Genomic DNA, 13956 nt, shown 5'->3' on the forward strand with positions numbered 1-13956 from the left:
TTAATACTTTTAGTATGTGCAGAATATTATTTGGGGCGATCCTCTTACTTCTAAATATAAGGTGAAGTTATGTAAATATATTGCTGTATGCCTGTCAGAGCTGTTCCCTCTTGTCTTGACACAAACTGTGTTACACTTAAGCTTTTCCATCACACGTAAGTTAATTTGCATTGGTTTTTGCATTGTTGCCAAACCCTGTAAAAACAGTTTTTGGATGCTGTGCAAATTTCCAAAATATATACATAGTTTAAACAGTGGAGATCGATGTTTTCATGAACTTGTCTGACTAGTCATGATGGACTGCTGCGCCTTTTCACTTCTCCTTGGTAAGTTCATTCATATTTCATACTTGTTGGTAATGTGTGAAAATGAATTATTGCATGATAATGAACTAGAGAACACAAAGAGAGAGAGTATATTTTCACCTGCATAGTATGAGCTGATGAACCTACAAAAGTCTGGATACAAATCTGCATCTCAAGTGACGGACAATACCGATATATGTGTTTTGTTATTTTCTAACCAAATTCAGCAATGTTGTAAAAATGAAATAAAGTTAAAAAGAGTAAATCTTAACCATACCGGTACAAATCATATACTTAATGCTTAACTAATAGCTGACAAATGAATGCAGGATGTGTCATGAGTACCTGTCCCTAACCATTAACACATTTATTTCAGTACCATGTATTTGCTCAGCCTTAAAAAAAAAAGAAGTTTGATATTTAGGCTATATGAGCATATACCCGATAGTATTTTCGCCCCATTTACAACATAGTGGCTTAAATATGAATATGAGTTTTTCATATTGTGTTTGCATTGTTGAGAGCAGTGGAGCTTAAGCATGTCTTTCTCTTCTAATCGATCAAATATACCTGCCAGATTATTTTTGTTTAAGTGCATCTGCTACTACCATGCTACACTCCACTGGTCCTGAAATAAACATTTATGTAAGAGGAATTCCGCTAATTCGGTCACATATCAATCGACGTATGAAGTAACTGTGAATTAACATTCCTTTACTGGTGATGCATTAAGTGTGTGAATTGATCACATGGAGCCATTGTGACTTGTTCATCCGTTTATAAAAAGCATCAGGAATTACAGGCATTACTAAAGTATATGATTTGTACCCTTATTATAAATAGTGCTAAAAGAGGATACTGTACATTTTATGACTAAATATGAATGTTGTTTGTTGTAACAAGTATGTATGTTGTTGTAACAAATACTGTTGTTTGTAGGTGTTTCCATGCCTTTATCATCAGCACCAGTTCAGCATTAAGTTGATTTCTAGTTTTGCATATGAATCTCACACAATCTTTGTACTTAATCATCATAATTTTTTCAGATTATGAAGATGGAATTTAATAATTCTTCTTTGTCTTTTGTTTTATAGGTTCCTTTTTCGTTCTTGGCCATTGTGTTTTTCCTCCTGGTATGAATGATGTTCACTTGTAAACATCAGATCCAGATTCTTGTTAATAACATACATTTTTGTTCATTATTATTAACATGAAGTGCATTTTGCTTTCCCGCACAGGTTCTTGTGATGGATACACAAACATAACTCATACATGGCGCAACTATCTATTTACATCAACCAGCTTTCCCGGCTTCTCAAAGGATGATGCAAGTCTTATTTCACAGTGGTGGCGCTTCACAGGGTTTGGTGGAGACAGAATTATACCAACCTGCCAGTCAAGCAATCGTGCTGGTGCCAGCTACAGCATTTTTGTTGGGTTTTCATATCCAATGACTGAATCTGAAACTCCAACAACAGGGACTGCATATAGAGGTTATTCTACATGCAATAATTATCCTTATTCAATCAGTGTGGCCCTCTGTCCTGGAGGATTCTACGTATACAAACCAACGTCTCACCCATATGGCTCTTCGGTCTATGCAACCTGTAAGGAGTTATTACTCATTGTTGTCATTTGCTTTATATTTCAGTATAGACATGTCCCACTCAATCATGTGCTGCATTTAAAGACACTTACTTTTATCTTTTTGCCCATGAATGTTTTTGTGTGTATTTTTGTTTGTGTGTTATCTTTGTTTAGATCATTATGAGTGTAACCCAGACTCCTGTGGTCCACTTGCTGAGTGTTCAGGTACTGGGGGCTGTATTTGTGTTTCTGGGTATGAAATTCCCCCAGAACACCTACCGACTCCAGAATCATATGGTTGTGTTGGTAAATATATTAATTTCATCTAAAATTAGTCAATCCCACCGTAATGCGCAATGACTGTAGCTCTCCTTTGTTGTTGTTGTTGTTGCTACAAGCACATTAAGATGTTTGATATATACTGTCTGCATTTTGTGACCATGCAATATATTTCCCAACCTGTCCGTTACATCTCTTGTTAGACATAGATGAGTGTCAGACTGCAACGATTTGTGGTCCTGACTCCAGTTGCTCCAACACCGATGGAGCATACCTCTGTACCTGTCTGGATGGATTCAATGCAACAGATCCAGCATCATCACCTGGAAAGTCCAACCCATGCATAGGTACAATTTAAAGAATGTGCCTGTCTCACTGTCAATCTTGAGCTACGATTACATTATTTTGTTCAAGCTTATATACCAGTTGAGACTTCAGTTGATGTTTTCCCTTTATAGATATTGACGAGTGTCTTGATAATGTCTGTGGCGATGATGGGACCTGTCTCAACAACCCAGGAAGTTATGTGTGTGAATGCCATACAGGTTACGAGCTAGTACCTGATGCAACTCCTGTTTGCCAAGGTCTGTTTAAAGTACATATCACCAGATAATGAACACTAGCTTTTTCCTAATGTTTTCTATAAGAAACCACATTTGGTTCTAAATATTACATAGCCATAAAGTTTGCCAAAACATTAATACTATCAACATATACTGTATACAAATAAACTAATATATTGCAATACCTTACTCAAACTAAGATGCACACCTAAGACCCCACCCGTGTAGTAGCTGGCATCGCACAGCATATTAAGTAACTCTCATTCTAGTACCTGATTCCCCCCACGCAGCTCAGTGAACCACCCCATCACCAGATAAGCAACCTTATTCTGGACGAAAAACATGGTTAATACTAATCATTAGTTTATATTAAAGCTAACAATTTTTTTTGATAAACCCCTACTTTGGTGTTTTTATTTTGGATTAAAATCACTTTTAATTTTTGTATTTTCACAATGCTCAGATATCAATGAGTGTTTCAACTCTGCCATCTGTGGCCCTGACTCTGTTTGCACTAACACACCTGGAGCTTACACCTGCGAATGTCAGCTGGGATACACACCGACTCAACCAGACCAGGAGCCCAGCGAGAACAACATCTGCATCGGTATTTGAATGGATGTTTTCCAGATTCAGGATGCTGTTCAGCATCTAGTAGCAGATGGAAAACTGTGACTCAATTGTAACTTCTAACAGAAGTGAAGAGTCACTCACAAAGCTATCTGGTTAATTGTTTTATTTGTGTATCATGCATTTTGTAGATGTTGACGAGTGTGTAGAAGATGCTACAGTCTGTGGTCCCGATGCCAACTGCACAAACTCCATCGGATCTTACATCTGCACCTGCTTCCCTGGTTTTCGGCTAAACAACCCAAATGTTATAGCTAGCATTGCTAACCCATGCACAGGTGTGTGCACAAATTCACTATTAGTTTGATTTAACTTTCACATATTTAACTATTGTGTGTTTAATTTTGCATTTTCTCTCCTCTACAGATATAGATGAGTGCAGTGAGACACCTGGTGTATGTGGTAAACAAGCTGTGTGCACAAATGTACCGGGAACTTTCTATTGTTCTTGTCCTGATGGATTCTACCCTTCAACTGGAATCCTATGGGAGATGGGGGTCTCATTTTGTCAAAGTGAGCTAAAGATGCAAATGCTTACAGTATATAAAGGACACTGCCATACGCTGACATTTTGTTTTGTCATTTTCTTCTACACTGACTCAACAGGTCTTCAGGACATTTTAGATGAGATAACACCCCCACAGGTAAATATCGCCAGCAAAGTGGCACTGTAAAGAAAGGAACTAACAAGGCATATGTGTTGTAGGTCTTTGTTAGAATCTTTTTGAAATTCCTTGGTAAAATCTGTTACTTGTATGGTAGTTATAATGGCACCACTGAGACATCAATGTTTAGTATGTAACAGTGAGTGATTTTAGCCACACACAGATGCACTAAACCACTGCACTTGAAATGTCTGTAGACAAAGGTGAATGTCGGGGGTATTTTATGCTGTACAAATGTTTATATCATTGGCCAAATATGTCAAAGTTGAAATAATACACACTGTAAATTAAAGATGAGGTTATGTCAATGCACTTGCTTCAGGGACAGACAAAAGAGAGAGCTTTTCTTGGCAACATGGACCAACAACTGAAAGAGAATGAGGGACTTATCTTACCAGAACCAGTAAGTAGAAAAGAGAGAGTGGTAACCCTCTTCACAAAAAGTGTATTCCTATTATACTGTAGATCCTTCACTGCAATAATAATCTAAACAGAGAGCTACTGTATTTATGTGATGAATTCTAAAATGGTATATATGCTCTAGAATGCAACTATTTATATGACTCAGCCATTATACATGGTTGGATGCTCTATTGTTTAATGCACATATGTATGAGTGACACTGCAACTTCATTCTCTCCCTCTCTTTTATTTTGTGCTTTCTCTACAGACTGTGGCAAACAGTTTCTCAGCATCTATGGTACTGTACTTGTTGTTCCATAATATATATAATAAATACATACAGGACATCTCTGTAACAGTGCAGTTTTTTTAGGAAACTTTAATCCTACTTTGTGTTTGCATCACCATGCAGGTCAGTTGTTCAAATATTTGAATTCTTGCAGGAAGTGTCGGGTGTTGGACCGCGTGCTAGGTCAAGCAGGGTGAGTAGCGAAGGTGACGGGGAGACCGGCAGTGTGATCCTGGGCATCTCAGATCGTTTAGTGTCTGCAATGGTGCACCCAGGTCAGAACCACACCAAGAGAACAGTGAAGACTTCAATAGTGGGTAAGATATGTTTATTTTAGTTTACAGCCGACATTTACGGTATGTGTACTGGATGGATACAAAATCCAATCTAAATCTAATGACTAACCTGTGTGTTAGATTTAAGTATTGAAACTGTTGGGCCTGGAAGCGACACTTTAGAGAGTTCTCCGCTGTCAGCCAATGGAAACACCATGGAGATCAACATGGGCAGTCTGGCCGAAAATAACAATGGTGAGAAAAATGCTCATTCAAAAGATGATGGCAGTTAGCAAACAATTTTTTTAAAAGAACTGTACCAGGTGAATTTGCATCCCCATGTACTACCAACCTATTCTATCTCATACAGGCTCCACCCTCTGGTAGGCCTTTATGGTTAATACTCTCCTCCAATAACAGCACACATTCACCCACAGAAATTTGCATAAATGTAGCCGGCCAATCAGGAAATGCCTACCTGGATACGTGTCATACAGTGTTTAAGGCAGTGCACAAGACTATCTTCAGAAAACAGTGATTTGCCCACTGATTACTTTCTCCATGGATGAAGTCGCAACTTCAGGAACCAGTCAGTGCCGTCATGTCCGGCCTAACATAATTAAATCAGTGTGATGTCGTCGGACAACACACCTCATCCGTTGTATTTGGCATTGATTAACAATCTGACCTCTACTTTATGTGGCCGCCACTGATTTGGTGGATTGGCACGCACAGCTGGCTTTCCATGTTAGCGGTGAAACATCAGGTAGCATTATCTCTACATCCAGGGATAATCTAATGGCAATGCTAAATGGAAAATGGTAAATGGACTTGTACTTATATAGCGCCTTCCTTGTCTTCTGACTACTCAAGGCGCTTTACACTGTTGTTCACATTCAGCCATTCACACAGACTTACATACTGATTGCAGTGGACACATACCCATCATCTAATCTAATCTAATAAACCATTCACACCACATTCACACACCCATGCCACCCAAGGACCTGTGATACTGTGGGACCCCACAACCCCTGTTAAAGGGAGCGTCGTTGGGACGTGTGACATCCTGTGTCTTCACGGATGTGTACCTGATGGGGTGGGGTGGGACTTGCCTGGGGTATGTGCATAAGTCGTGCCTGACATCCTTGTCTGGCTAGCTAGCTAGCTTTCAACCAGGAGGCATAAGTCAACATTGACTTGTTTCTAATTAGGTAGCATGTAACCTATTTAATACACATAAGTTGAGTTACACACATAAGTATTGCAACAAATGTACTTATTTTAACCCAAATCATGATCTCTTCTTAAACCTCACCAACTACTTTTTCTATCTAAACCGAACCATACCATACCCTGTACATTGAAAGGGGGGACCCAGAGCATTTAAAATGTGATGCAAAGGGATCCTGACCAAGTGGCCATATATGAAATTGGAGTGAGAATGTGTTGGTACCGCAAATTTACAGACTTGACATATTTTTTAATTTTGTCATATTCATGTCAGGTGTCTGTATGCAAAAGAGGAAAGATACAATCACACAAGTTGAAAACACTGTGATGTGTGGCCTCAAACATGTTAAAAGACAGCAATGATATTTGTGTTGATCACCTCCTTCCTGTGGACACACCCAGGTTCTGCAGCAGCTGCCTTCATGACATTAACTGGTATGGAGAGTCTTCTCAGTCATCAATACTTTGAAACAGAAAACATGACAGAGATGTACTCTGATGTCATCACTGCCATCTTACCGTCAATGAACAACACCAACCTCACCGAGCCCGTCAACTTTACGATCCATCACAAGAAGGTGCTGCCTGACTTACCAATCCATCTACCTTTAAGATAAGAAACGAATGAAGTTTTTCAACGTATCTAAAATCTCTGCTTCTCTGGTTTCATCAGGCAGTTCCTGAATCTGGTTTGGTGACCTGTGTGTACTGGGAGAACAAAACCGAGGAGACAGGAATGGGAGAAGGAAGTAAGAAAGAAGGAGAAAAGACCAATACTATGCATTGGTCAGTAGAGGGCTGCTGGGTTGCAAACACCACTGAAAACTTCACAGTCTGTAGCTGCTCCCATCTCTCCACATTTGCCCTCATCATGCAGATTGGGGAGGTATTACAGATGTGTGTGTAAATGTGCGTCTCTGAATACAGGTTCCCACACACAAGGTTGATCACATGTGTTTGCCTGTGCATTGTGTCTTCTCAGCCTCCACCAGAGGATCCATTCTTAGAGTGGCTAAACCGAATGTGTGTGATTGTCGGACTGTTTTTCTTTGCTTTGGCCATCTTCACCTTCCTGCTGTGTAGCTGGAACCCCAAGATCAACAACACAGCCCGTCTTCACCTCTGCCTCAGCCTCTTCTTGTCCCATTTGCTGCTGCTGTGGAATGACAGATACATTGAACAAGAGGTACAGTAAGACTAAGAGGCAAATTTTTGTTATTGCCTTATATTTTACTCTTTTCTGAGGATGTTCCCAGAAGCATTTGTTTGTATATTTATTTATTGTGTCTTCGCAGCTGGCCTGCACTGTCATGGCAGGGCTTCTCCACTTCTTAGTTATAGCAGGTTTTGTGTGGATGCTGCTGGAGGCTCTACAGCTCCACCTGTTGGTTCGGAGACTCTCAAAGGTACAGGTCATCCAGAGAGATGGCCTCCCCAGGCCAATTCTCTACCTGATTGGCTACGGTGTTCCGTTTGTGATTGTGGGTATTTCTGCACTGGTCTATTCTGATGGATATGGTGCTACTGAAGCAGAGGTGTGAGTAAAACAAACAAGAATACGCACATTCATATTCTCCTGTCTGTCTGATGTACAGGTTGAAAAGATTGTTTGATCCTGTTGCAGGTGCTGGCTCTCTAGAAAACGTGATTTCAACTGGGCTTTAACAGGCCCTGTGATTGTTATCCTTGGAGTGAGTATATTTAAGCAATAGCCTTTTATAAAATGGTTACCAAGTATGGTAATATTAAAGTAATGGACATATTCCAATTTAAACCATTTCTATTTACACAAATCATCCATAAAGCATTGTTCTTACAAAGAAATGGGCCCTCCTGGCTGACGGTTGCTATGGAACTTACTATATTAACTTAGCTTGCTTCTGCTCTGTTAGCTTAACCGGGCGTAGCCTACTAATTGTTTAAGGTTAGCTTAGAGAGATTGTGGGATTTCTTAAACTGAATTACTACAACAACAAAAAACACTAAAATGCTTTGCTAGCTCAATTGGGTTGTAACTAAGATATCTACTGAAAAAAATTATATTCCATGGACAGATTTAAACAACAGAGATGGTTTCAACTGCCCATTGAGTCAGCAAGTCAACTTTTGCTTACGTTAGATTGTAAACATTGGGAAGTTTCTCAAACTGAATAAATACCACACATATAAACACTCAACTGCTTTGCTTGCTCAATCTTGTTATAACTAAGATATTTGCAAAAAAAAAAAAATTCCATGGACAGATTTAGCTAACTACAACGTCAGTGAACATGTAGGGTAAGCTTAAGCTAAAGATAGCACCACAGTGTCACTGACACACCTGCACAGCTGCACAGCTGATTGACATTTCCAGGCCAGTTGATTGACATTTCCAAAAACAGAGAGCATTGTAAAAATCACTTTATAATATATATGTTGAAATCTACACTCACTGTAATCAAAGATGAAAAGGGAGTCATAAAGAATTGTGTAAAGGAATTGGACGTCATACCTGTGATATACAGGAATTATATCAGAGCTAACAACCAATCAGATTGTGTGATTCAAGCCATCCGTTTTATAATGCATATTAGCAAATAGATCTCATCTATTTCAGCGTAATTTCAATCAATTCAGCTTGTTGTGTTCTCTAACTTTAGCTTGTGTAGACTGATTCTTAGCTTACAGAAAAACAGGTCGACATGTACTTTTAAGTTTTCACAAAATATGCTTTAATGGATAACGTCCATCTGGATGCTCCCTCAATGCCCTGCTGAATTTAAAGTGAAGACCAATTGAAATTGGTGCAATCCAATGCGAAATCTCCCAATAATAATTTACAACTTAGGTTAATTTGCTATATCTGTCACCTTGATTTCACTACCTTTAAGAGACTAGTGCTAGGTCCTGAGTGTATATTGATTCAAATTGGAGAAGTGAACATGAGCACAGACACAAAATTTCACTCCAGAGTCACCAAAGTAAATATTGGATCCATTTTTCCCAAGCCACATACTCTCCGAACATACTCACACCAAAATGGCATTTTTTCCGATAGACGAGCAGGGACCTATTGTTTGAGACCTATCTCTGTCTTAGCAACACAGTTTTGCACGTCTGGCACAGATAAGCTAAAATCAACTGACCTTCATGAATGCCCTAGCAAACTAACTTTCCTAATGCTAATTATGACCGTTAGCTGTGTAAATATCTAATGTTAGCAGAATAAAATATAAATACATTATGGAAGCATAACCTTTCATCCATCCACACAATATTCAAAACATTTCCTAACGAGGCTGTGCCTACTTAGGAGACTTCCTGGGCTTACTTGGATTTTATTTCAGAAACAAGTCTCGCTTTTCTTTTTGCGTTTAATGGAAATTGGTGGAATCTAAATTTGAACCCTTTTATTGATTATGGTGATGTATTGTATATGAATGCCTTGGCTTGCTTCTGTTTTTACATGTGGGATAATGTGTATCATGATGCTCTGGTTTCTATTATAAATTGTGGATCTCACACCCACCATTGTGTTTCATACTCAATGGAGAATTGGTCTGCTTTACCTCCACATCGCCACAGTCATTGGTATGTTTTATATACAAAGGCCATTCTGAGTTAAATTCCTACCTACTTATTTTATCTTCAAGATTAGTATCATGGCATTTATAAAGTCCTTTAGAAAGAAAGCGTTTAGGTTTTCTGGCACCTACTGCATTAAACACTGAATGAGTTGGAACACTAACGGCGGGTGATTTTCGCCCACGTTTCTCATTGTGTTGCTGCTGTCTGAGTTGCGTGGGTCCTCAGGTAGCTTCAGTCTGCTCACTGACGTCATCCAAGGTAGGTGTGTTTCTCTGCTCCAATGCCTGTTTTTTTCAGCAGGCACGTGTTTGGGTGATTTCCACCCGACATTTGTGATAGAGGGTAAAATATTTTTGTCAATTGAAAGTGATGAAGAGAGACTGTGCTTTTCTATATCCTTCCTTCACCGGACAGGGCTCACATGTCCCAGGAACGAGTGGAGCTAAGAACAATGTTTTTGATTCAAACGATTCCCTAATTTCACTAATTTTAGAGTTTTTTTATATGGTTCCCCCATGATACCCTTTTTCATTTTATGAGACGTAGTATAGGGGGAAATAAAAGAAGAGCGCTTCAATTTGCCATGTACTGCTGTACTTTTGATATTTTGATGAGAATGTTCTTTTATAGGGTATATTATACCCATTGTGAGTGATGTAGTAACTAACTGTTGCGTTAGTGCTCTAGGGTTAAAACTATACTGAGACTATCTTTATTTATTAATTCTTCACAAAGGCATATTTCTTTACAAGTGTTGTTGTATTTTTATGTGGAGGTCGTATTTTTTCTGCCACTCTATCCCAGCTCAGCCTTTGTGTCTTTTTTTTTCTCCAAGCTTAATTGGATATTGTTCTGTGCTACTCTATGGAGTCTGAGACCCACCCTGGCCAACATGAAAAGTGATGTTTCTCAATCCAAAGACACCAGGTATGAGTGTTTAAGATTGTCTTTCCATATGAATTAAATCACACTTCTTTTTTACAGAAAATTCTGTGAATTGTAGCAAATTCTCATTGTTCACAGGTTGATTGTGTTCAAGATCGTGGCCCAATTTGTCATACTGGGCTGTACATGGATTCTGGGTCTGTACCAGACAAACCTATTCTTCCAGGTCCTCTTTATAGTTCTTAACTCCCAGCAGGGGACCTTCCTCTTCATCGTCCACTGTCTACTCAATAAGGAGGTAATCTTCAGCTAGAAGTGTATGTCTTGAATTCTCACAACATGAGTTAGTTTGGATTTGTTGAACAGATGAGCTATACTGATGTTCAACCTATAATTTATGATACTGTATATATGATCCGGTGAGTTGTGTAAATGATGCATTACTTTTTGTGCAATGGTTTGGATTTGTGTATTTTTGTATATGTTGTATAATATTTAACTGTTGATTTGTATATTCCAGGTACGAGAGGAGTATGTGAGATGGCTGACATGCTCTGTTGGAAAAGACAGATCTGTGGTTAGTCCCGGGAAACACCACACATTATCTAAGATTTAAATAGCAAAGCCCTAACTGATTCTACTATATTCAGTGTTTGTACGTGAAAATCACGAGCAGTCCCCCTGGCAACAGACAGGTGTAAACAGTCCAGAATATTTGTTTTTGCAGATGAATTATTTGAATTGTACTAAGACTTTATATCAGAGTCTATCCTCCACCTCAAAATCCCATATTTATGTTTAATGTTTGCGACGACCTCTAGTGGTTGTAGTTATGGCTAATGATGGCAGTAGAAAAAGTGTCAGGAGATCACTGTTTGTGTACCATGCGAAACATAAAGTCACAATGACTTATTTTAACTTATGTATGCACCTATGTTGCGGTACGTTTTGTATGTTTTATATGTTATGTATGTAATGTACATAAGTATGTGATGTTCTATGTCACTATACCTCATATACGTACAGTAGCTAAGTGTGTGACGTGACATAGTTATTTTGACCTAAACCATAATCTCTTCCTATACCTACACAAAGTGCGACCGTCTCACAACATTAACACATCATGTTTAAAACTGTGACTGTTACGTTGAGGTATGATGATTTGTTGATCTGCTGCCACTGGGGACAGGAAACGCTCTTGTGTATCGCATCAGAGCGTAGTCACTTACAACCTATGTGGTAGTATGGGTTGGATGACATGTTGAAATATCAATTTCAACAACATTTATACTGATGATCATCCTTTATTTCAACAGAAAGATGTACCTTCAGTATCAGAGGATTTGGACAAGCCTGAGGAGCAGCTAGACGAGGAGAAAAAAGGATAAATCCTGAAGAAGAAAAAAGGAAGAAGAGAGATAGAACTGGGACGATTTATTGAATGAAGTTATGAGTTCTGTTTCGATAAATTCTAGTTTAATGATTGCAAAAGTTGACATGTATTGCAACATAAATGTCTATATCTTGAATGGCATTGGCCATTATAAGTTTCCGAGGAATGAAAGTAAAATGTTTTAAAGTCTCAAACAGTCAGTGCTAAAGTTCTCTCTCAAATTACTCTAGTCTGGTTCATTTAGGTGTTTGGTTTTACTTAACTATTTTACAATTTAAAGATTATTATTGTTTAATACATTTGAGATAAAGCCTAGCTCCTGTAAAACCTAGGTAAATGTGCACATTTTTGTAATTTCTACACCGTGTCCTTAGAATTTACAGTGTACATATATATATATATATATATATATTACTCCTGAATTCTTATATTGCATAATATAAGAAGTCCTTACAGAGAGAGAGAGAGAGATTTCCATCTCTCCACCTTATTCATTTGCTTGGGCGTGGAAGCTTCCACAAACATGTTACTACCCACACAGTCACTCAGACACTGTCTAAAAAAACAAACTTTCTACAAGGTGAAAGCATCCATGTCTTAGTTGATTCTTTCTTTCTCATTTCCATTTGTATTGCATTTACATGAGAGATGGGACACTTCGAGGTGTGTCAAACTTTACAAGACAAATTCATAAAGCAAAGCAAAGTATATCATCTCTCTTATACATTGTATGCATTCAAACTATATACCGCACACACTTCAGAATATAATATAGTGGTCGCAGAAGCATATTCAGCTTAAATTTGTTAGATTGCTAACATGAAAAAGATCAACCCTATTTGACCAGACACACATGAGGCAAAATAAACTTTAAAAAGTTCTTTTTTTTACAAGGATAATGCATTTTATTGAATATTACTTGGGCAGTATTGCTTTTCTCTGCAATTTCTCTCGTTGACTTATGAATTTCTGTATATGTCGCCTTTTGCCTGTTCTCATAAATCATGAAATTAAATTAATTGACTGATATCACTGCTCTGTATGCTGTTTGCACTAGGGGCTCAGACCAGAAAATATAAAATATTTAATGGATGGGCAATGCTTGAATTACCCTCTGTCAATCGATGATATACTGCGGCAACTGAGAATATATTAAAGTGAAACTATTAGATTGATACTATAGCATACATGATACATGACAAGTCACATTTGGTTTGTCTCTAAGTTTTCCTTTTATGTGTGTATAGTTTTAAGAAATACTGTACACAGACAACACTGGCTATGTAGTAACTTGAGTTTTCTGCGGTAGCACAATGCACATGTATGCCTCAAGGGTTTTTAATCACACAATGGCAGCTAATGCACTTCCCGTCACTGAGGATGCCTAGGAAGCAATATAACAGTTGCGTAATTTTACGACATCACCCATTTTGAATATTACCCAGTAATATGGTAGTTTTACCTTTTCGAGCCATACCTTTATGTCTCAACAGAATGGTACTTCCTGTGTCATTTGTATCTGTTCCAACTGTTTCTTTCATCAATCCCAGAACAGACTGCTGACAAAGCTGAGGAGTGATCAAAGGAAATAGCTATTGGCTATACATTTTAGAGAATAATGAACACTGACCAATTGTCTGCTAGAACCACAGTGGAGTGACTGAGGGGTCGCACATAACAGAAGCTGAGGAAATCCCTATGCCAAAAACAACCATTATTAATCAGTGGGGGTTCTTTGAACAGTGCCACTCCTCTGTCGTCTCAATGGCTGCTAAACAGGTCAAACCCACTCAGCATAGTGCAATTACTAGGATTGTTCCATGATTAATTACCTAGAAATCTATAATATCTATGTAGATTCAGCGTTACACAAGTAATTAGCT

The 13956-nt window shown here is 38.4% G+C and overlaps 1 protein-coding gene across 1 annotated transcript; it reads left to right on the forward strand.

The window, feature by feature from the left end:
- Positions 1 to 295: 295 nt before the first annotated feature.
- LOC310959776 (uncharacterized protein) lies at positions 296 to 12068 on the forward strand (the record flags this gene model as incomplete). Its single annotated transcript, XM_083931234.1, has 22 exons — positions 296 to 326; positions 1544 to 1717; positions 2067 to 2198; positions 2375 to 2518; positions 2630 to 2755; positions 3198 to 3341; positions 3496 to 3642; positions 3731 to 3877; positions 3971 to 4008; positions 4352 to 4432; positions 4700 to 4729; positions 4875 to 5037; positions 5137 to 5250; positions 6631 to 6806; positions 6902 to 7114; positions 7211 to 7414; positions 7524 to 7765; positions 7853 to 7919; positions 10631 to 10722; positions 10819 to 10978; positions 11201 to 11257; positions 11997 to 12068. 22 exons carry the CDS (start codon positions 296 to 298, stop codon positions 12066 to 12068), a joined length of 2754 nt encoding a protein of 917 aa, XP_083787360.1.
- Positions 12069 to 13956: the final 1888 nt, after the last annotated feature.

Source organism: Echiichthys vipera (assembly GCF_963691815.1).
Source record: "Echiichthys vipera genome assembly, chromosome: 17".
Taxonomy (NCBI): Eukaryota; Metazoa; Chordata; class Actinopteri; order Perciformes; family Trachinidae; genus Echiichthys; species Echiichthys vipera.